The sequence below is a fragment of the Meriones unguiculatus genome, chromosome 3 (genome assembly GCF_030254825.1).
Source record: "Meriones unguiculatus strain TT.TT164.6M chromosome 3, Bangor_MerUng_6.1, whole genome shotgun sequence".
Classification (NCBI taxonomy): Eukaryota; Metazoa; Chordata; class Mammalia; order Rodentia; family Muridae; genus Meriones; species Meriones unguiculatus.
In genome coordinates, this window is record NC_083351.1 from 83,936,146 (window position 1) to 83,959,500 (window position 23,355).

Here is a 23,355-nt window from a genome sequence, read left to right on the forward strand (position 1 = left end):
TTTCCCCTCAGGTACCCTATGTACATCATGGGTGTGTATGGTACTCACACCAGGAGGTCAGGAGAGGCATTGGATCCCCAGAACTGGAGTTATGGAGCCACCATGTTGGTGCTGTGAACCAAACTCAGATCATATGCAAAAACACCAAGTGCCAGGCCATCCCCTAGCCCCTTGTTTTTGTTTAACTCCGTTTATCACCTCCTATCCTCCTGCTTTTGCCACCACTACTACCATCACTGCCCTCACCCCTCAAGATCTCCTTTAAGATCTTCTGAGCCCCTTCTTCTGTGGCAGTTTAATTTTTTTCCTTTGTTTTATGACCTTTCAACAGCTGTAGGTTATTGCTCACGCATTTGGGGGAGGGGGTTGTGTGTGCGAGTGGGTTTGTACTTGTTAAGGCCAGAGGCGACCTCAGACTCGTTGTCAGGAATACCATTCGCCTACTTTGAAACCAGGGCTCTCATTGGTGGGAACTCACCCACGATTGAAGTTTGGCTGGCCAGGGAACCCAAGGCTTGGCATGGCTCAGCAGGCACAATATTTCTATGTGGGTTCTGGTCTCAAGCTAAAGAATAGTCACTCCCCCCACCCCCTAGCCACCTCCCTGGCTCGTAGCTAGGGCTTTTTAAGGGGTGTCAGGCTGTTGGAGTTCATTGGTGTTCCCTCATGAGAAGCCTAGGGAAAGCCTGGAGGAGACAGACTCCAGCAGTGAAGTACCATCTCCACCAGCGTTTTAAGAGTATACATCAGTGGTCTTCCTGACCTTGAGCGCTGGGTGAAGGTCTGCGGGCCAGGTCTGCGTAGTAAAAGCTGTTCTTTCTCCCTCCTTTCCCTAATGTCCTTTGTTGGGAACAGGCACTCCGCGCAGTACTTAAGAGTGCCGAGACACTCTAAAGAAAGGAGTTTCCGCCTCGGTTCTTTGAAATTGCTCTGCCTGGGAGGTTTTTCATTCTGGCCTCCGCATTTGTGGATCTACCCCATCGGTCATCTACTCACATTAGATTGTTAACTCTGGGTTATCATCCAGTGTTACCTTGTTCCTCAAATTCTTTCGTTTTGGGGCACCAGGAGCTTTTTTGGTGGCTTCCTAGTATTGATGCACGAATCATTTTTCTTTTTTGATTCTTGGTCTTCGCTTTGTTTGTCAAGAGCTTCCCACCTTCTCGGCAAAAGCCCCTTTTCTATTCCGGAGTCTCTAGTAGGGTGCCAAGCACTGAGGTAGTAGCAATACTCCTGCGGGTGCCCCACTGACAGCAGGCGGAAAGGGGCTGGCGGAAGGCGGGGCTCAGTGTCTCCGGTTCAGCCGTGGCACGGGTCCCCTCTGGAGCAGCCACACCCACGCTCAGAAACGGTTATTAGAGTCCTACCCTCGGAAATGCTCTGGACTGCAAATTTCGCCGGCGTGGAGGGATTTCCCCGGGGAAAGTCCAGCGGATCCCGCCCCACCCATCTCTCCATCCCAAAGCGCGGGGGTAAGAGGGAGGAACTTCCCAGGTGGTCCACGCCATCGCCCGCAGCAGGGGGGTGGCCCACGGACGGGGAAGGAGGCTCGTGTCTAGTTTTCAGCATCCCGCAGCGTGGCGACTCCGCTGGTGGCGGGAAGCGGCGCGCCCAGCTGAGGGCGTCCCCGGGGCGGGGCCTGGTCCCCAGCTGTGCAGCCTCTGCTCGGCGGGGAGGAACCCGCGGCGCCCAGATGCGGCTGGGGTGGCGCAGGGCTCGGACCCCGGCTGAGAAGCGCACCCAGGGCCAGCGAGAAGCGCGGGGAGCAGGGCGGCGGGGATAGGCGCACCCGGTTTCCTCCGGGCGTCCTGGATCAGCGCCCCTCCGGATCACGGTTCGTTTTGTCCGGCGAGTCCGTTTGGCTCTAACTTTTCCGGCGGGGCTGGCTGGGTTAGGGGACCGCGCTAGCCCAGAGTTTGGGATGCTGCGCAGCAGCAGGTGGGTTTGGGGTGTGGTTCTCTCTGCGCCTCTACGTACCTTCAGGAGGCGTCTTTGGGTTTCTCACCTAGAGCAGAAAGCTTTTTAAATGTTTGAGAATATAATGCTTTTTCAGAAGACTTCAGAGATGACCAATACAGTCTGACTTTATAAAGCTAGCCGAGGTACTTTTGTTTTAAGTGGAGAGGTTGAGTTTTGTTTCACTTTGTTTCATTTAATGGAGTTTGGTCGCCACTTTCTCAAACACATCAGAATGGGTACTTCTCCCATTCTCCCATACTCGAACTTGACAGTATGACTCAGGAGCCAGGAAATACAAGAACATTGATACCGCCTTGAAACAGCTCCCACAGCCCATTTTGAGGAGTTGGTTTTAGGAGAGCTATCAGGTGGCTTTGCTTAGAGAACCACAGCTCGGAATTCTGTTGGCTTTTTGGCCTTTACGAACACCAGCTGAGATCTGCGTTTTACTTCCTGTGGCCCTCTCACACTTGTTCGAGCCATTTCTCAGCAGAGGGAGGAGCTGTTGTTTCTACACAGGTATCCAAAAATGAGTCACAGGGCTGCTCTAATTGCGAGACTTTAAGAAGCTTTTGAAAAGTGAGTTTGGAGCCCTGTGCTTAGAATACAACCGGAGACAAGACTGGTGCTGTCAAACCGGGGCAGGCGACCTAGGAAGTAACTATTCAAGTTTTCGGTTTCCTCGAGCGCCTGATGGGTCAACATGCCAGCTGGGGTCACTAGGCTGATCTGAGATAACCCTTAAAATCTTTCCCGCAGAGGCTCGAGAGGAAATTCATTTCATCACTCAATAACCATTTTGCTGTTATTTTCACTGATTGGTAGAAGTAGAAAATTTAGTGGAATGATTGTAAATTAATCTGAAATTTAAAGTATTTCAGAGAGATTATATTTTTTACCAAATTGGTGCTCTAAAAAATAAATTGAAAAAAAAAAAAAAGACAAAAAACTTTGAAGAAGGCAGATGGTTGCTGGACCCAGACGTTAAGATGTCACCTCTCGCTGCGGCTGGATAGGGAGTGCCGCTCTCCTGTCGAGAAGCTCAGGCAGGGATGACTGCGGGCCCCGGTGAGCTGCTCCCCGTAGACAGCAGCTACAAGGGTCTAGTCTGCCCCTGCCTCTTCATCAACTTCCAAGTGGACAGCCGTGCACTAGTGCAGTCCTGGCCGCCAGGGCGCTAGCTCAGCAGATTCTCCAGGAAATCCAACATCGTGAGGTGCCCCAGGGTCAGGGATCAGAGAGCCCCGCATTACTGCTGGGACAGCAAGGGGAGGCTTGAGTTCTGGTCATCGGCTTGTTTTTATAGGTAGCCCATTTTACATTAAGTACATGATTTTAAAGTATATTAGTGAAGTCGGGCGGTGGTGGTACACCACTTTAATCCCAGCACTCAGGAGGCAGAGGTAAGTGGATCTCTGTGAGCTCAAAGCCAGCCTGGTCTACAGCGTGAGTTCCAGGACAGCCAAAACTACACACAGAGAAAACCTGACTCGGAGAACAAAAAACAAATAAACAAAAAGTATATTAGTATATAAAAGTATATTAGGCTTTTAAAGTGTTTAAATAAGCCATGTTTCATTTTACTTAGTAGCTGTGTAAGGGCATACCCAGTCTGTTATCACCCGTGGGCAGCTGTGGGTACTCTTAGTGATGTGTCTTTCATAAAAACAAAGTGACAAATGAGTGGTTTATAACTTTAGACTGTGAGATTGAAGCAAATTTCTGCCAATGGGTTTATACAATAGTTGCTCCTCCTCTGGGGACTGGCTTAACCTCCATGACTTCAATTATTGGAGTTCTCAAATATTAAATACGAAGTTCCAGAAATAGTAATATACTTTGATTTATTTTATTTGAGACATGGTCTTACTGTGTAGCCTTGGGTAGCCTGGTCACTATGTAGATCAGGCTGACCTAGAACTCACAAATATCTGTCTGCTTCTACCTCCTGAGTACTCATTTTAAAGGAGTGTGCCACCACCACTGGCAGTAAGACTTTGAGAGAGGGAATGTATCTACCCCAAATTAATTATACCATATTGTAATAACTGTTCCACTACTAATCCTTGTTATTCTCTTACTGTGAATAATTTATGAATTTAAACTTTATCTTAATTATGTGTGTATGGGGAGCAGCATAAATATGTGTCAGGCACTCACCAGAGTCTCTGAGCAGGATCTCTGAGGATTAAGGAAGGCCAGATTTGCCAGGCCTCTGGCATAGCCAACTTGTACAGGACAACTGCTCAACTTAAAATGACTTTAATCTCTACATTTCATCTCTCCCTGTGCAGCCTCCATGTCACATTTTCTATAAGAAAGAAAAGATAAAGTGTTATTCAGCATTGCATTCCTGGGCTCTGGCACATGATTGACTCATGATGAGTGTAAAGGAGCGTTTATTAAACAATGGACCTAACTGTAGATGAGGATTGTCCGGGAGCTAGAGGGGTAGGTGACCCAGCAGAAGGAACAGCAGTTCAGAGGAGGACTGAAACAGCATTCTGTGGTCAGGAAACTCCAGCATGTTTCCTGGGGGTGAGGGAGGGCAGAAAGATTAGGGTGGGAAGATAGAAGGACCACAAAACGTCCATGTGCTGTGCAGGCTCCAGGCCTGCTTTCTACAGAGGCCTCTGAAAACACAGCATCAGGTACATGTTTAAAACAAAGCAGGAGCTAAGGCGATGGCTCCATCAGTGAAGTGCTTGCTACAGAAGCAAAAAAAAAAAAAAAAAAAAAAAAAGCTTGCCTTTGATCCCCAGCACCCATGTAGACCCAAGAGTAAGCACAGGGTAATTGGGAACAGAAGGGCCTAGGGGCTTGCAGACCCTCTGGGCTAGCTGAATCAATAAGTTGCAGATTCAGTGAGAGAACTCAGGCACCAGTGTCAACCTCTGAGCTCCACAGCCATGCCAACGTATGTGCACCTGCCCAAACATGAAGACGTGCACACATATGCATGAATAAACACACATACACACCCTTAGAATACACTGTCTGAGAACTACGTGGTCTTAGGAAGGTGACTTTAATATTGAGATGAGAGCATGAACAAGGCTAGAATGAGGTAAGGAGGCGTGGCAATGAAGGCAGGAGCTGACAGAGCCTACATACTATAACACACCAAACCCAGCTGCTCCTGAGACGTGGCTTATGAGGAGATGAAGAAGAGTTGAGAGGATGCCTGCATTGCTGGCTAATGACTGGGAAAGGAGCATGGTGGGGAGGTCACACACCGCTTGGCGTGTAATCAGCTCTGAGCTTCACACAAACTAGAGTCAACCGGGAAGAGCGAACCTCAAGTGAGAAATTTCCTCCATCAGGTTGACCACAGGGCCTATCTGTGGGACATTTTCTTGATTAATTATTGATAGGAAAAAGCCCTCCACTCCTGGGCAGGTGGTCTTGGGGTATATTTTAAACACAAGCTAGTAAGGAGCATTCCTTCATGGTCTCTGCTTCAGTTTCAGCGTCCAGCTTCCTGCTTCAAACTCCCACCCATGTATTGGTGATGAGTCATAACTAAAACATGTGAGCCAAATAAAACCTTCCCTCTGCTAACTTGGTTTTGTTCAGTGTTTCAGCATAGCAACAGAAAACGAATCAGGACTGGAATATTCAGTGTGTATGTGAACAGGTATTATCCTAGGCTCCATAATAGGTTAAGTCTTTTATTCCGAATTGAAATCTTAAAAGAGTTTTTCGAGACATGATTTCTCTGTAGCCTTGGCTGTCCTGGACTCACTTTGTAGACCAGCTAGTCTCAAACTCACAGAGATCCTCCTGCCTCTCCCTCCCTGAGTGCTGGAATTAAAAGCACGTACCACCATGCCTAACTTTGTGATAAGTTTTTAACTTTATTTTTCTGAGACAAGCTTTTTTTTATTTTTTATTTTTAAATAACTTCCCTGTCTGTCCTAGAACTCACTTTATAGAATAGGCTGGCCTTGAACTCACAAAGATCCCACTGCCCCTGCCTCCCAGAGTGCTGGTATTAAGGGTATGCACCACCATGCCTAGCACTTTTAAACTATTTTAAGGAGGGTTAATGATTGACAACTTGGGAAATAGATCCCAAGCACCTGGCTTCATAGTTGGAGTTACTGAACTTTACTACTTGATGATCCACTTTCTGAAGGAATACATGAATGAATAACATTTAAGACTTTGTACTAAACTCAAGTTGTAATCCTTTTTTTTTTTTTTTAATCACAACAATTCTTTCCTGAGCAGGAACGACTCCAGTCATATGTGGACACTTCGTGGCTTCTGTTTTGCTGTGTAGTATCTTTCTCCTAGTTTTCATCCAAGAAATATGTAACCCATCTAGGAATACAGCTAGAGTTATCATAAACTGATGGAGTGTAGTGGTTTGAATGAGAATGCCTTCCGTAGGATGGCATATTGGTAGAACTGTTTGGGAAGGATCAGAAGGTGTGGCTTTATTGGAGGAGGAATGCAGCTGGGGTTGGCATTGAGGTTTCATGCCATTCATTCTCAATCAGTCTCTCTCTCTCTCTCTCTCAGCGTGTGTGTATATGTGTGTGTCTCACAGTTGTGGATCAAATGTAAGCTCTCAGCTACTGCTCCAGCACCATGCTTGCCTGCCCACTGCCATGTTCACCACCATGATGATAATGAACTAAATATCTTTATGGAGATTTGGGGCATCTGAAGATTCTCAGGGCTTTTTCATAAATGCTAAATGTTCACCTTTTCCTATTTCTTTGATGTATTTGGTCAGTAGAAAGGCTGGCCAGGAGCCCAGGTACTAACCAACAAGTTCTTTATAAATGGTGAAAGAATCACTAGCAAATGAAGTCAGGGATATTAACACTCCAAGTGTTACATTCACAGCTTGTGATCTGCTTTCTGATGCCTATCTCATCTTGGTTTGACTCTAATCAGCTATTCCCCTGCCTCTAACTTTCAGAATCTTAGGCGGTGAAGAAGATTCTGCCATATCCTTATCCTCTTGATGGCTTGGCAAATGATTCAGTTATTTTCTGCTGAGATCTTGCTTTGTACTGCGGGTATTTGAGTAGATTCCATTGAGTAGGTCCTAACAAAGGCATTCTCACCAGTGAACTCCCTGTGCCCCACCAAGTCCAGCCCCAAGTCTACACCAGTCTCCTTGACAACTTGACCCTCTGTGACTTGCGTTAATACTCTGGTTTTTGCTCAACATATTATTAAGCATCTTGACTTTGGACCCCTTAAAGATATAAACATTGGATTAATAAATACTGTACTCTAACTTAACCAAATTTACCAAGTTTAAAGCTCTGAAATGTTTAGATCTATAAAACTTGGTATCTTTCCATGTTTTCTTCCTGTATGAATGAAACACTTTCATGCTTCTTCAATTCATCGGGAAATTGACAGTATGAGGGCAACATGAAGCCTTCTCAGGCAGTACGACCCACACTGTCCCTTGGTTTGAATTCCTTTGCTGCCTGTGCTTCCTCTCAATAGAGAGTGAAAGGCTTGGGTTACTGTCTCATGTGGGGTTGTCTTGCTTCCTCAATTCTGCTAGAAGTTCCATGAGAGTGGGCAAATGCTATGGTTGGCTTTGGCTGGTTCCCTGGAGAGGCTCCTGCCCATTCTAGCCATTCTATGACTTTTGCGGATAATTAAGCCATGTATCTAAGTAAGCATTTGTGGTCTACTCTCTGAGCCTATGAGTCTCTGACACCGGTGTATGTCATTCAAGTTTTTTTTTTTTCTTTAAGGCTTACTACCTGGTAACTTTTAGTATATGTTAGTTTGGGGATTGGAACTCTCCAGTTGAGACAGTATGATGTCTTTAACTGTAACTGAGGGTGTTTTCCTTTCAGTGGGTATTAAGATATTCCAGATACAAGGTTCCTGATAAAGTATTTGTATGTGTGTGTGTCTACTGTGCTGTTCTCCTCCCTCCTCTGTTTAAAGCAAAGCAATATTCTTTGCAGAACTTAGTGGTTAATAATGTGAATTCCAGCTTTTTGGAATAGTGGAGGGAACAGGACATGTTCTGGCTTCAGGTTCCTCATCTGAATTCCAGAGAGCCTGCCTGTCCTTCTAGCTTTACTCCTACTCTCTGCTCCTACCCACTGGCCTAGTAGCTCACAGTATGAGTCTGGATAAAGTAGAGCAGTTCATGAGATGAATTCCGTGATAACACTACACTTCCCACTTCCTACTCTCTTCGTTGACTACATCATAAACCATGTGAAGTAAGGTCTTGGTGACAATAATTCATGGATTTTTATTACTTAAAGTCCTTTCATATGGCAGAACAGCCTGGCAGAAAAGAAATAACAAGTTATGTTACTATCGCGGCCTCTCTCTCCGCAATACCTATTAAACTTTTGAAAAGCCTCAGGCAGTCCAGTGAACCTCAATGTGTAGCCTGTAGCTTATAAACATCAAAATTACCTAGGATATTTCAAAATAAAACCAAAGAAGGAGGGCAGGGGAAGGGGAGGATGGGGAAGGGAAGGATTAAGGGAAGAAGGAGGGAAGAAAGAAAGGGAAGGAGGGAGAGAAGAAAGCAGGAAGGGAGGGAGAAAGGAAAGGAGGGAGAGAGAAAAGGAAGGAGTAAGTGAGAGAGGAAAAGAGAGAGGTAGGGAAGGAGAGAGGAAAAGAAGTTCTACCCTGGCTTTCTTTCATCTCAGATGGAGAGATTTCAAGTACCTTGAAAAGCTGTGCTTGAAGAAAGGTCAGCTTATAGGAATCAGTAACTCTTTTAGGATAGGAAGAAGTTCCAGGAAGTCTTATGCAGAAAAAATGTCGAGGTGCTGTCTTTAATCCTTAATGACCATCTAATAGCATGAAAGAGATAGCTTGGATTAAACATTCATAGATGCAGGAAGTCACATTGTTTGACTCACAGAAATGGTCAATAATTCTTCTTGGAAGGGGAAAGCGCTTGAGAGCATATTGATTTTGAATCAGCTCTTTGCAAGAACCATTAGTCATGTGCAGAGACCTGGTAAGTGAGGTCGCTTTGCTGTTTTCTTCATTCCTGTGCCCTCCATGCCTGCTTCCGGCCTCTGCTCAAGTTGTCTCTGCCTCAGTTTCTTCTCCTTTCCCCTAACAAGATACCTCCTAGTAAGCCACTTGGAGTTTCCTCAAACCCTGGTTCTGAGGGACTTACTTCCCTTTCTCACCGTTTCACATTCTTCCTCTGAGCACAGCATGCTTCCCACCCCCCTGTTGAGGGCAAGGGCTGCCTCTTTCACCTCTGTCCGAGACGTGTGAGGGAAGTGACTGAAGAGAGCCATTCTAGTGAGCATATTTATTTGAGAACTATGAAGGGATTCCAGGTTAGATATTTTAGAGCTCATTACAAACACAGCAGGCACACAGACTCCAGCACAGCCCCAGGCCCAAAGAGGTTATGGGCAGGCAGAGCCCAAACAGCAACAGACTGTGTTGTAAACTGGTCAGCAATGAAACACGGTGTTAGGAAAGAGGAAACAAGAGGAGTGTCCATCATAGACCCAGCCGAAGCTCAGAGAAATGTCACATTCTCAAGAAACCCAGCTCACGCCAAAATCAAGCTGGGAGGGTGGCTTTCATTACAAGAGGTCCCTTTCCAATAAAGGAAGAGCTTGCTGTCTCTAGATTAAAAATGAGATCCTTCACATGCGTATACAAGTGCGCACACATTTGTACTTGAGTGTGTGCATACTCACACAAGTATGTGTATGTGTGTCTGGGTGTGCATGTTGGGAGGGTGATGCTGTTGAAGAGAGAATAATGTGGCTCTTTCATTTAAAGAGTAAAATCAATAGGAAGGAACAGGGAAAGAAGATTCTGTATGCTTTATGCAAGCTGCTGTTGCTAGGTCTTAATATCCTGAATGTGTAACATACAGTGGCAAAAATAAAAAACAAACAAAAAATCCAAACATTTAAAGTTCTGATACTTGTGAATTTGTATGATGGACTTTTAAAATTAATTGTAAACATGTAGGGCTGGCAAGATGGCTCAGTGAGATGGCATTTGTCACCCAGCCTAACGACAGGACCCACATGGTATTGAAAACTGATATCCACAATATGCATACGTACACACAAAATGAATGAATAAATGAGGGCCCGGAGACACAGTACCACAGTTAAAAGCACTTGCTGCTCCTACCTAGCACCCAAATTTGGTTGCCAGAACCCACAGGGCCATTCACAGCACAACCACATGTAATGCGTAATTCCAGTTCCAGGGGCTCAGATACCCTCTTCTGCATTCCTCAGGCATGCACATAGTATGCATACATACATGCAGGCAAATACTGATGCACATAAAATTAAGTACATCTTTAAGAAAATAAATGTAACAGAAATAGCTTTTAAAATAATTTTTTTAGCATCACTATTATCAATTAAGAGGTTGTTGTGCTTGACCTAGGAGTATTTGTCCTTGACCCTTGAGTATTTGTCCTAAGTGACTCCGGAGCAGAGCGCATGCGCTGAGCGCTGTGTCGGTTCTGAATTCTCATCTGTGAACTCGGCCTCCAAGCAGGGGAGAGAGGTTGCAATACCAGTGTTGCAACTGATAGCCTCCACCCAGCTCACGCGAGGTCCTTCCTTTTTCTTTTTTTCTGGCCAGCTCTTGATCTTTTACTGTTATCCTGCTGGCTTATTTTTTTCCTCCTAGGTTATAAGCTTATCTGAAGACAGGAATGATGCGGTCTTGATTTTCTTTTAACTATTAAGATTTAATACGTAAATTGCCAGTCATTAAGTATTATTTACATGTCTGTGGCTGTAGTAAAACAACAAGATCAAAGGCAAGTTAAGAAAGGGAGAACAAATTTTCACTTCGGTTTCGAGGCTGATAGCTCACGATGGTAGGGAGGCGTGGCAACAGTCGGCAGGCGTGGTGGCTGGACCAGAAAGTCACATCTCAAAACCCGGAGTACAGGACAGAGAGTAAATTGGCAGTAGGGCTTTTTACTCTCCAGCCACCGCCACTGACATGCTCCTCCTGAAAGGCTCTACCACCTGAGACTCCCCGAACAGTGCTACTCGCTGGGGACCATCACATGTCCAAGGCTCTGGGGGATAATTCTCAAACTACCACATATCGTTAGTATTGTTTTGATTGATAAATCATATGTGCGTATTTGCGTGGTACCCTGTGACACTTGATATACATACGCAATGTGAATAATTAAATTGAGCTAATATGTCCGGCATTTTGTTTGCCTGCCTTTCTTTACGTTGAGACATAAATTTTAAATTTAATTCCTTCTTTTTTATTTACTTTATTCATTTATTTGCATGTGGTGTGTACATCCATGCATGCATACACTCACACAAAAATGAGTGTGTGGAGGCCAGAGACAGCTATCATATGTCTTCTGTTTATTTTCTACCTTATTATTTATTTATTCATTTATTTATATTGTTGGATAGTTTCATACATAAATATAATAAATTTATTTCCAAAAAACTTAGGTGATATTTGTTTCTTTAGTAATCAAATTGTGAGCACATCAATTTGTCTTTAAAAGGTAAAACAGATGACAGTGGGAATGTCCTATCTAGTCAACATGTCTTTTTTGATATTGAATTAAACAATTTCTCAAGTTATTAATTACTCTTCACTAAATTTTGAGTGCTGTGAGCATTTTTGTGTTGGCTCACTGATGATCACCTCTGTTCCACAGCTCTTATCCTCAGCATAAGCACAGTGATTATTTCCATTTTTATTTCTTCCATCTAGTCTTGGCACTGACAGATCTTGTATTCTTATTATTTCTCTCATTTTTGGCTAAGTTACTAACTAGCATGTTGTTATTAGTTTTCTGTTGGGCAGAAAGCTCCAGTTTTATGTTGTTATACTTGATTTTCTTTTCCTCTGGGATTTTTTTTCAGATTGTTATCATTATTCTAAAGGAGAGACAAAGGTTTATGAATTTTCTACCAGTGTTTCTTATTGATTTTGTATCTTTAAATCTGTAATTTCTCTGAGATACATTAGCGAGCTTATGGTAAAGATTACAGAGAATTCAGTTTTTGCCAGCCAATTATGACAGCCTGGTTTGCTTAAATTCTTCTTATTATTTTTCTGATAGGTATGTGTTCAATTCCCATTTTTCTATATGTAATTGTAATGATTCTCAGTATTCTACTGACATCCATTTGTCTATACTTTTATATTGCAAAGTGTCATTGTCTTCATTATAGTTTTATAATATATTTCATGTCAGCCAGGGCTTCCCTTACTACCTATTACTGTACTTTCAATTTATAAAAAAAATTAAGGGTCCATTAGTTGATAATTACCTTAATGTGTGTGTATGTGTGTTTCACATGTGTGTGCACATGTGTGTGGAAGCCAGAAATCAAACTCAGGTGTCAATCCTCAGGTGCACTCAGCTTGTTTTTTAAGGCAGGGTCTCTCTTGTCCTGGAAATCACTGATTGGGTAGCCATCAAGTCCGCAGGCTGCCTGTCTCTGCCTCACCAGAGCTTGTGCACCAGGCCTGGTTTTATGCGGGTTTGGGGACTGGAGCTCAAGTCCTCATGCTTGCACTTTCCAAACTGATTAAGCCATCATCCAGCACCTTGTTATTTTAGGACATTTTCTCTTCCCTTTGTCCATGTCAGGGTTTAACTGGTTTCACTGTGTAGGTAGAACTCTCATTCACTGCAGCCCTGCCTCAGCTGGCTCAGAGTCATTTTCCTTTTCAGAATTCTAACTTAAAGCCTTATAAGAAGTTTGGCTTTATGTCAGTTAAAAACTTAGTATGTTAAGAGTTTCTGATTCTATTGTAAATGTGTTAAAGATTTATTCTGAAATGGAATTTACATGAAGCCATTAATATCAGAAACAGGGCCACAGAGCAGGAAAACATTTTCTGAACTTCTGCTTTGCTTTGAGACAGGATCTCTCTGTTGTGCAGCTCTGGCAGTCCTGGGACTCTCTGTGTATACTAGCCCAAGCTGGCCTTGAACTCAGAGATCCTGCTTGCTGGGATTAAAGGCTTGTGCCACCCGGCCAAGGTCTTCTGCTATCTTCCTAGTCACCCTGCACTAGTCCAAATTCACAGCGTTAGCCTTTTGGTTAGTAATTTGGACCTCAGAGGCAGGTCTTTCCTTCAGGAAGGAAGTTTAGTGAGCTGTCAATAGCTAGAATCCACCTACAACCTCTTCGGTTATTTTAGTGCTGGGGATGTCCCTGCATACACTAGACAAACACTCTCCTGCTGAACTCTACCCCTGCTGCCTTTTTACGTTATGTTTTGAGACGGGGTTGCTCTGACTTGCCAGTCTGGCCTTGAGCTCAGGCCTTAGCTCAGGCAGCCCTTGAATTTGTGATTCTCTTACCTTGGTCAGCCCTGCTTGCCATGGATGAGATTATAGGCCTGTCTCTTTTCGCTCAGATCTTCCTTTCTTCCTTTCTTTTTTTTTTTCCTAATCTTTTGTTTTTACCAAACTTATGTATTTGATAAATTCCAATTAATCCAATGAAATATATAATGAAAACTGGAAAAAAAAATGTCTTCTTTCCTGTTTACACAAAGGCAACCAGATCCAAGCTCTTGAGATGTGTAACTTCAGTCTCTAAATAGCATGCTTCTATTCCAGTTTTTTGATTTTTCAGTTTTAGGCACTGGTGGTGCTTTAGCTCATTAACTCTTTTCTAGCCAGACATGCACCTCCATTCTCAACTCTATAACAATTTAAGCCAGATGAATATTCAGTGATTAATATTAGGAAAACAGTAATAGAAGCAGAGCCATGCATTGCATCTCGGCTATGTTTTGGAATTCCCGAATGTTCTGCTTTCCGGATGTCAGTTACTGTTTATTCGCTGTCATTCTGTTCTTGTTAGTTTGTCCTTCCTTCCAGTTATGCCAGATCCACCCAGAATTTTGTTATCTCCATCTTCCTGAACAAGCCCACAGCCTCCTTCCTCACCTAAAACACACATAGGTTGGTTTTTTTTTGTTTTGTTTTTATTTTTGTTTTTCTTTTTTCAGTCCAGCTGCCATGCTAGACTTTCCTTTTGTCGCGGTGCTTGGTAAAGCATGGAAACTGACTTCAGATTCCCAGCACCTACATGGAGAGCCAGGTGGGGCAGCATGGGGCTGCAATCCTGACCCTGGACAGGCAGAGACAGGGAAATCCCAGGGGATGGCCAGGCAGTCCAGCCAAATCACTGCAGGATTGGTGAGAAGCCCTGTCAAAAAAAAAAAAAAAAAAAAAGATGAAAAATAATCAGAGAAGATACCCAGTGTCAGCCATTGGCTTCCACACATGCACACATGGGCACATACATTCTTACACAAACATGCACACAGATGTGTGCCCCTCCCCCACAAAATTATAATAAATAATGAAATAAAGTAACTTATTAATAAATTATAAATAAATAAATTTTTATTTCATTAAAAATGAAAGCTAAGACAAGGACTTTATAAATACTAAGTCATGAGGTTATCAGGCCTCAGGCTAGCTTATACACCTCATGATTTCTTGGTCTCTGAAATGTGTGGAACTGGAGTAACCAACCACATTGAGATTGTTGAACATAAAAGCACGCATGAACATTTCCTTTCTTTCTAGAATTTCCTTTCCTTTTCCAAGTTGCTCTCATCATTCTTTTTATTTAGTTTCACCTATGCAAAGTTTTCTGTTGGGGGAATGTATCATGTGGCTTTCTCGGTGACCCTGTGGGAGGTCCCTGTCCAGAAGAAACCTCACAGAGTCCTCTGCTTCACCAGAGAGATGTTCTCCACTTTATAGCACTAGGGTCAGGCTTCTGAATGTGCTTGCCAAGTATTCCTGACCGGCTAGGACAAAAGGAACCTGGAAGAAGATGACGAGGGTCAAGGCTTCTGAATGTACTTGCCAAGTATTCGTGACTGGTTAGGACAAAAGGAACCTGGAAGGAGATGTTTTAGATTTTTATCATGAGTATTTTATAGTTGTGGTCCATATTTAATAGATGATAAATTTATTTAGATGGTGGAAAATGTTCATTCTTTATATCAAATAAAGTTTGAGTTTTTGTATTTTTACAAAGAGTTAAACAGGAAAAAAAGACTTTAGAATATTAAGAATATTAAGAAAAGAAGTAATTTAAAACCTCCAATAGTGATGGCAGGATGCTGCCATCATAAAGAACTTGCTGTGAAAGTCTGATGACCTGAGTTCAAATCCTAGAATCCATTCAAAAGTGGAAGGAAAGAATGGATGCCACAAGATTGTCTTCTGACCTCCAGATATGTGCTATAGCACACATGTCCCCACACACCTACCTATCCATCCATCCATCCATCCACCCATCCACCCGTCCGTCTGTCTGTCTATCTATCTATCTATCTATCTATCTATCTATCTATCTATGTAGTGCTATCTCTCTTTATTAAAAATGCTTAAACTTGAATAATAGAGTAACCCATAGGTGTTAAAGTCACTTATGGCCATAGATGAAAAGGTAGGTTGTTAACAACACACTGGCAAACACACTGTTGACACATGTGCTTTAGTCATTTGAGTCCAGCGAATCTCAGGAACTGATGAAAGCAGGTAGCAAAGGCAGGGTGTTCATGACTGTGTAAAAGCTCATCATGGACCGCTCCACTGAGCCCTCTCTCAATCGATGAGGTCAGCATTCATACATGGGAGACAGTGGCTTGTGAGGAAAGGTGATCTAAGCAGGCTTGGAAAGCACCAGCCTCTTGGGAGTTGCATCTCTTTCCTGAGAATCACCATGTCTACCTGCTGGGACCCTGGAAGCCTGAAGAGTCTCAGGCGATGGCCAACAATGGCAGAGGTGGGATTAGAACATGACTTCATGTAACAGCCAGGGCTGAACTCTTGGCCACTCATACTTAAATATGTAGATGTGGGATTCTAAATAGACTCCAGGTTCTGAGGGGAATTATCCTATTGCCTTAGCATTCTGAAGGATGAAACTAGCCACATCAACTCCAGACAGTTTTTAGAGACTAAGTAGAACTCCCACCAATTTTGCTTCTTTTTAGTATGGTGGCAAGAACTCCTCTGCCACATTGTGCAGAAGATACAAGCCAGCTGGAAAGTTGCACTGCACCTGCTTGCTGCTCCTTATTTTGGGTGAAGTGAACAATAGACTTCGGCTACGTTCAAAACTATCCACTTCCATTCCCAAACTGGCTATTCAAGTTCTCCAGATCTCTTATCAGACTGAACCCTGGCCAAAGTTAAAGCTACTAGATGTCTGTGTGCTGTCCTGACCTCAGGTTCCCCAGCTCCTGTGCAGCACTGTCCTTATTATCCTCTCACTGTGACTCATTATGGTTTCCTTTTCTTTTGTTCCCTCCCTCCCTCCCTCCCTCCCTCCCTCCCTCCCTCCCTCCCTTCCTTCCTTCCTTCCTTCCTTTCCCAGACAGGGTTTCTCTGTGTAGCCTTGGCTTTCCTGGAGCTCACTCTGTAGACCAGGCTGGCCTCAAATTCACAGAGTCACAGAGATCGTCCTGCCTCTGCCTCCCAAGTGCTGGGATTATAGGTGTGTATCACCATTGCCTATCTATCACTGTGGTTTTCAACAGGAAAGACAGAACCAGCTTCTGATTTAAGATATGTGTACTTTTGGAAAAAGAAATGTGTATTCTTTATATGAAATTTTAGGTAAAATATGAATAGAATATCATAACTGTAACATGTAGTTAAAATATGTCTTAGGCCATGATCATCAAACATGATCATCAGGATAATTACTCAGAATATTGCTTATATTTTTATTTCAAATTATAACAAATTTTTGTTTTAAATACATGAGAATTTAATTTCCACAAATTATGATTTTTCTGTGATTCGTGTTAGCCTCCTAATCTGGGATTAAAGGAGCGTACATTGCGGGGGCACAGAAGAGCCCAAGGAAAGCTGTCTCCGTGAACATCATGACATAACGCACACTTACGTAGTTAATAGTCACTCTTTGTGTTTTTGAGAGAACATGGGGTCTGTATAAGCTTTCCGCAGTAGGCAGGCTGTGGTTAGCTCTTCTGCTGGCCGTGTCCAGGCTCAGCCATTCAGCCCCTCTCTTTGGGTAGTCCCCACTCTCCAGAAGGCTAGCTACAGCTTCCTCAAAAGTTCCAAACAGAGGGGCACATCCCAGTGGCCTGTGCCATCCAGGTATCTGCTTCTGTCTTCTTCTCAAAGCAAGATCTACTACCAAGTCCTTATTCAAAGGACAGAGAAAGCAACAGTATTTCCAGCAGGGGACCTTTTGGTCTGAGACAGAGTAACCACTCAACCACAGTCTTGCTTTCTGTGGCTTTAGTTACTTGTAATCAACTGTTGCCAGTAAAAATGAAGCAAAATATTCCAGAAGTTTAAAAGATATATATATTTCAAGTAGCCTTTGCTGCACTATTCTATTTCTCTTTTGTTTAATTTTACTTATTTTTTTATTTTCTGTGTATATGTGTTTTGCCTGCACATATGTGTGCACTACTCATGTCTGGTGCATGTGGAGGCCAGAAGAGGCCTTAGATCCCCTAGAACCGGAGTTAGAAGTGTGTTCAGCAACTAGTCATGTCTAATTCCTATTGCACTGGTTGCCAGTAAAATTGAAGAGAAAGTGGGTCTTTCACAATCGCCGCCCGAAAGGAGTAAAACGTGTTAGAGAAGAAGCTTCTCGGATCAATGCTGCAGCACCACACAGTTCAAAGGTGTGGATAAGGACAGCAGAGTCGCCAGCAAACTCTGTCCAGCACAAGGAACCAATGAAGTGTACCAATGTCTTTCTGAAGAGAATCTCCAACAAAAATGAATGAATCCCTTTGGTAGTTGGAGGGAGAGACATCAATGATTAGGAAAGTCACTTATCTGGCAAACCTCACATATTGATATCATTGGAAAACTTAGACGTTTCTTCTTCTTGTGTATAAAAAAAGGCAGTCAGGGCCAGGCATTTGTGGCACACACCTGTAATTCCAGCATTTGGGAAGCAGAGGCATCTCTGAGTGTAAGGCCAGCTGGTCTACAGAGCCCGCTCCAGAACAGCCAGGGCTACAAAGAGAAACCCTATCTTGAAACCTGACCCCCAAAGGAGATAAGAACAGGAGTCTAAGGGGGAAATGTCAGAGATTTCGTATATATGTAGGTTGTCAGGCTTACGTGGCAAGCATTTCACCCACTGTGCTAGCTCACCTGCCTAAGAATTAAAAGGGACACATATTTTAATTTTTATACATTTTAAATTAAACAAATACCTCACTTTCCTTCCTTTTTCTAGTCACCCTCAGTGCTGTCCTTCAACTCCCACCCATGTCCCCTCCACTCCAAAATTTATAGTCTCTTTTTCTTTATTATTGTTACACCTGTGTATGTGTGTATATATGCACACACAACCTGCTGAGCCCATTTTTTTGTTGTCTGTGTATATAGTCTCAGGGTTGACCACTTCTTCCTCTCCCGGCAGTCATTTGTTGGCCATATTTCTTTGTCTGGAGATGGCACCCCATGAAACTTCCCTCTCTCCACGTTAGCATGTCAGTCGGTAGTGCCATTGTTCTGTTCTTGCTTACACAGCCATACTTTGGAGATATTCGTAGCTTCTGGCTCTAACTTTTATAATTATACTCCATCTCAATGAATGGTCTTTAAACTCATCTCATACTTCAAATGAACCCTAAGAAAATATTAAATATGTATCTTTAAAGATTTATTTATTTTTATTTTATGTGCTTTGGCATTAGCCTGCATGTATGTCTGTGTGAGGATGTCAGATCCCCTGGAGGTGGAGTTGCAAATTGTTGTGAGCAGCCATGTGGATTCTGGGATTTGAACCCAGGTCTGTCTGGAAGAAGCAGTCAGTGCTCTTAACCTCTGAGCCATCTCTCCAGCCCTGTTAAGTATGTTTGACAAATGTACTTTAAAAGAACCAACCTACTTGATTTTTATTTTGTATTTTATTTTACTTTTTCAGAGATGAGGACTGAACCCAGGGCCTTGTACTTGCTAGGCAAGCACTCTACCACTGAATTAAATCACCAACCCCTGGTTTTTATTTTATTTTTTTAATTACCTTGAGAGCAGCAACAAAATATTTTAAGCTTATGTTTGAGTTTGAGGCCAGCCTGGTCTACAGAGTGCATTCCAGAGCAGCCATGGCTGCAGAGAAGCCCTGTCTCAGGCTGAGCTCAGTGGGGAGAGACTTTCTCCGTTTTTAATATGACAATCTTTAAAATCAAGAGACAGAGCAGAGAATCAAGAATTAGTCAGTGGAGTGAAGTGATTATTCATGGGTTTGAGTCAACCTTTTGGGGAAAGAGCCTTTGTTGTCTTTTAAGGGTGTGTTCTAATGAGTGAGCTAGAAAACAGCTGTGAAGCTGCTGTGACATAGTGGAATGTCTTGTTCCCAACCAGATGACTGTGGTGTGGGGCTGGCGGGCAGGAGGGACTGGAGCAGGTGGTTGAGCAAGGTCTGCATGGGTGATCGCAGCTGAGCAGGCTGTGACCTCGCCAAGCGTGGGCAGGGCTGTGAGTTCAGCTCACCACACAGTGTGCCCTCCAGAGAGGGGGTGCTACTGGAGCTTTTCCCAGGGTCTAACGTGGACCAGCAGGTGACCTTTTGGTCTGTAGCCATCATCTCCTTTTATTATTTGAATTTTGCTAGAAAACCCAGGCCCAACAGCTATGTATTATAAAATCTGAAATAAGAGCTTGGCTACTCTACAAAAGTGATCTACAAAAATGCTCTCTTGGGGACAAGATCCTTTCCATTTCATCAATAGCTGGATACTACATCCAGTACAAAGCTCCTGTGTCTAAATGTGTACTTAAGTTAGAAAAGTGCTAAACTTTCTGAAAGTACATGAAAGCAGAATGAAGTTGAAACACTTGTTTATCACAAGTGTAGAAAGGAAGGCCCCTACGAGCTTTAGGATTTGTTTCACTTCTGCTGTACACTCACTCCCCAGGTTTGGATGTTGGCCTCCCTCTGTATTCTGCATATCATCTATGTCTGGGTTTTCTCACTACAAGTCAAAACACTTGGCACATACTGTAAAAGCAGGAAGGATTCAACTTGCTGGTATTATGGAACATTTTATTGACATATAAATTGTTTTGCTAGGGATGTAACAGCAAAGTATGACAGTCTGAATGGCTTCTAGGCCTGTCTAGTTTGCTGGCCACATTCGGCCAAGGTCAGCTATTAATGGAACCCAAGGCAAAATCCATAAGCTTTCTTAAGACATTATGAGTTGCTTTTGTTGCTGTTACTTTTTGATCTTGTATGAAGGCTCTCTGGTGTGAATTTTGTAGATGGGCACATCATATCACTGTGTCAAAAGGATGGATACCCTGGCACCAGAAATGTATACCTCACAGTTCAAGGGTCCTGTAAACTCAGTATCAAGGTTTTAGCAGGCTTGGTGGTTTGAACACAATGTCCCCCAATGTCTCAGGCATTTGAACACTTGGTCCCCAGTTGACCTCCCTCTGTTTGGGAGGTTTAGGAAGTGTGGCCTTGCAGGAGGAAGTATGTCACTAGAGATAAGCTTTGAGAGTTTTAAGACTCACATCATTTTGAGTTTACTTTCTCTGCTTTGTAGTTGCTACTTAAGATGTGAGTCCTCTGCCCTCTGATCCCGCAGCCATGCCTGCTGCCTCCCTGCCGCAATGGACCCTTGGAACTACACACACATATAAACTCATTCTTCTAAAAGCTGGCTTGGTCAGGGAACTTTATCACAGCATTCAAAAATGACTAATTTAGCAAGATTTGTTTCTTCTGAGGTCTGCTTCTTTGGCTTACAGATTAACTCTGTCTTCTCTTAGCCTTCCTCTATGTGTACAAATTGTCTCCCACTGGATTCCTTATCAGCCATATTGAATTAGAATCCATCCCCCAAAACTTCATTTTAACTTAATTACCCCATTATTAGCTCAAAATAAAAAAGCATTCTAACATACTAGAGTCAGAACTTTCACATAAGAATTTGGGATGAGGCATAGTAAAGGTGAAATGATCCATGTGAGATAATTATTGACAAACATGCTGATTAAAGCCAATTAAAAGTTTTAAGTCCTTTTTATTGATGACCAGACCAAGAGTGAGCTTGTGACTCTTGATGCCCAAGCTCAAAAACATAGAAGTTTTAGAGGCAAAACCACAAAAGCCATAATAATTTATGTCAAGGTTAAATGAGGGTCAGACTAGCCTTGAAACATTCATTTTTGGCAGAGGATGGCAATTAGTTTAGACACAATGTGCCAACTATTATTTTACTTATATCTTTTCCATTCTTTTCTTTTCTACTCATTTTAATTATCTTGGTTAATAACACCTGGACCATGGCCAAGGCCATGGAAGTCTCAAATGTGTTGCCAAGGCAGATGTGACTGTTGGGAGGGCGAGGGCAGAGGGTGAGAACTGTCTAAGCCAGCAGCTTTCAACCTGTGGGCTGCAACCCTTTCACTGTGGTCACCTAGGACCATCTGCATAGATATATTTACATTGTAATTCATAACGGTAGCAAAAATACAATTTTTAAACAACAAAAATAATTTTCTGGTTGGAGGTCACCACAGCATGTGGAACTGTGTTAAAGGATTGCAGCATTAGGAAAGTTGAGAGCCACTTGGCTAAGCAAACACGAAGTGGAGTCAGGATAAGGCGTTACCTTTGTCATAATTTAGACATAATTTAGATTATAGCAATCAGCGGGTTTTTCACTGCTGTGAAGTAAATGTACATAAAGCCTTTCCTCTATGAGCAGTTACTGCTACATTCTGTGTTCATGGAAAGTCTTCTTAGGGACGTAGAGACGGTAACCCTCCAGGGCTGTCCTCTGGAGGTGTGTACTAGCTGTGTGCTAGCTGTGTACTCACCATCCTCATTCATTGATCTTCTTGAACCATGCTTTCTGATATGACAGAAAATATGCATGTGCAAGCATGTGTGTGTGCATATGTTGCCACACGTGTATATGTGTGCATTTGTAGGCCAAAGGTTAACACTAGATATCTTCCAAAATTTCTTTCTACCTTATTTTTGAGTGACAGTCTCACTGAACTTGGTGCTAAGTAAGTGACTCAGCTGGCCAGTGAGCTCCGGGACTGGCCTGTTTCTGCTGCCCAGGGCCTGATTATAGAGTTGGATCCCTGCACCCAGATTTTCACATGGGCGCTGCTCAGTTTCAGCTCAGGCCCTCATGCTTGGGTGGCAAACACTCTACCGACTAAGCGATATCCAGGAGAAAATAGCAAGATTTTATGGGTCAAATCTAACAATAGGATCCAGGTTCTAGTGCCCTGTGTATTTAGCTAAGAGAGCTGTGCTATCCTTCATTTTGAATTCTGTTGGAAAACTTATTAATGTACTTCAAGATACTACATAATAGTGACACTCAATATACATTTTTAATGCCCTTTTCTTAGTGTCTGCCTTAACTGTTCTGTGAGAGTGAAAAGATTCTAATAAACTCTGCCTTTCTTGCTCATGCCACCTTGAGGGCTTCCTGGGTTGTTTTCATGACTTACTAGACTGAAGGTGAGTTCTCCGATGATCTCATTTCATATGTAGCCTCTCTCCATCCTCAGAAGCTAGAAGGCTGTGATTATGAAAGCTGTCATCTTTCTGGAAGGGACAAAAGGCTAGAGCTATCCTTTTCCTTCACTATTGGTTCTTGGGCCTTTCAGTCTCTCTTCAACGAGATTCTCCAGAACTGCCTGACTTTCATGATCACAAAGCTTCCATCTGTGGAATAGACTACAGATTTGATTATAAACCAGAATGGGCTTATTCCAGAAGCCCCAGGGCAGGCAGTTGCAGTGCTGGAGTCCTGCAGATGACCTGTCTCCCTACGGTTGAAATCTGCTTAGGCATCATCATCTCTTTACTTATCTATGTGCTCTCACATGGAATTGTACTGCTCAACCAAAGAAGGGTTAAGCAATCCTCCTCCCTTCCCTCTCTCTTTCGCTTCCTTCTATCTCATATTGAGTTCTCAGACCCTTAGATGGCCTTCTAAACATTGTGACTTACTGAGTCTTTTGTGCATCAAAATCACTTTTTAATATCTGCAATGACAATATGATGATACAAAATGTGCATGCCTCACAGGCTCACAGTCTTCTCATTAGAATAATGTGTACTTGAAAAGCTTTCTATGAACTGCTGAGCTGTCCTCCAAGAAGCATCTATCAGTGTTTCCTCTTCCCAGCATTTTCCCTAGAAATCTCAGAATCCTGCCCATTTTAAAAAGTATTACCTTTAAATTTTTCTGCTGTCTTGGTAGGAGAAAAAGAGGTTGGAGAGATGGCTCAGTGGTCAAGACGATGTAGAGCTCTTGCAGAGGACTGGGTCTCAGTGCCCAGCACCCACACTGCATGGCTCACTGCTGTAACTCTAGCTCTAGGAAATTTGACACCTCTGGGTTCCATAAACATACACAGTATTAAAA

The 23,355-nt window shown here is 43.1% G+C and overlaps 1 protein-coding gene across 3 annotated transcripts in view; it reads left to right on the forward strand.

The window, feature by feature from the left end:
- The first annotated feature begins 1,346 nt into the window (after window positions 1-1,346).
- Window positions 1,347-23,355, forward strand: part of Stx11 (syntaxin 11) — a 28,397-nt gene continuing 6,388 nt past the window's right edge. Inside the window, exon 1 of one of the 3 annotated variants that reach the window (XM_060380268.1) lies at window positions 1,347-1,472. In XM_060380268.1, the coding sequence (XP_060236251.1) occupies window positions 1,376-1,472 (97 nt within the window). In that variant the 5' untranslated portion in view covers window positions 1,347-1,375. Of the gene's footprint in view, window positions 1,473-1,506; window positions 1,939-23,355 lie in introns of those variants that run through there. The other 2 variants (XM_021662172.2, XM_021662171.2) reach the window with 2 other exon arrangements.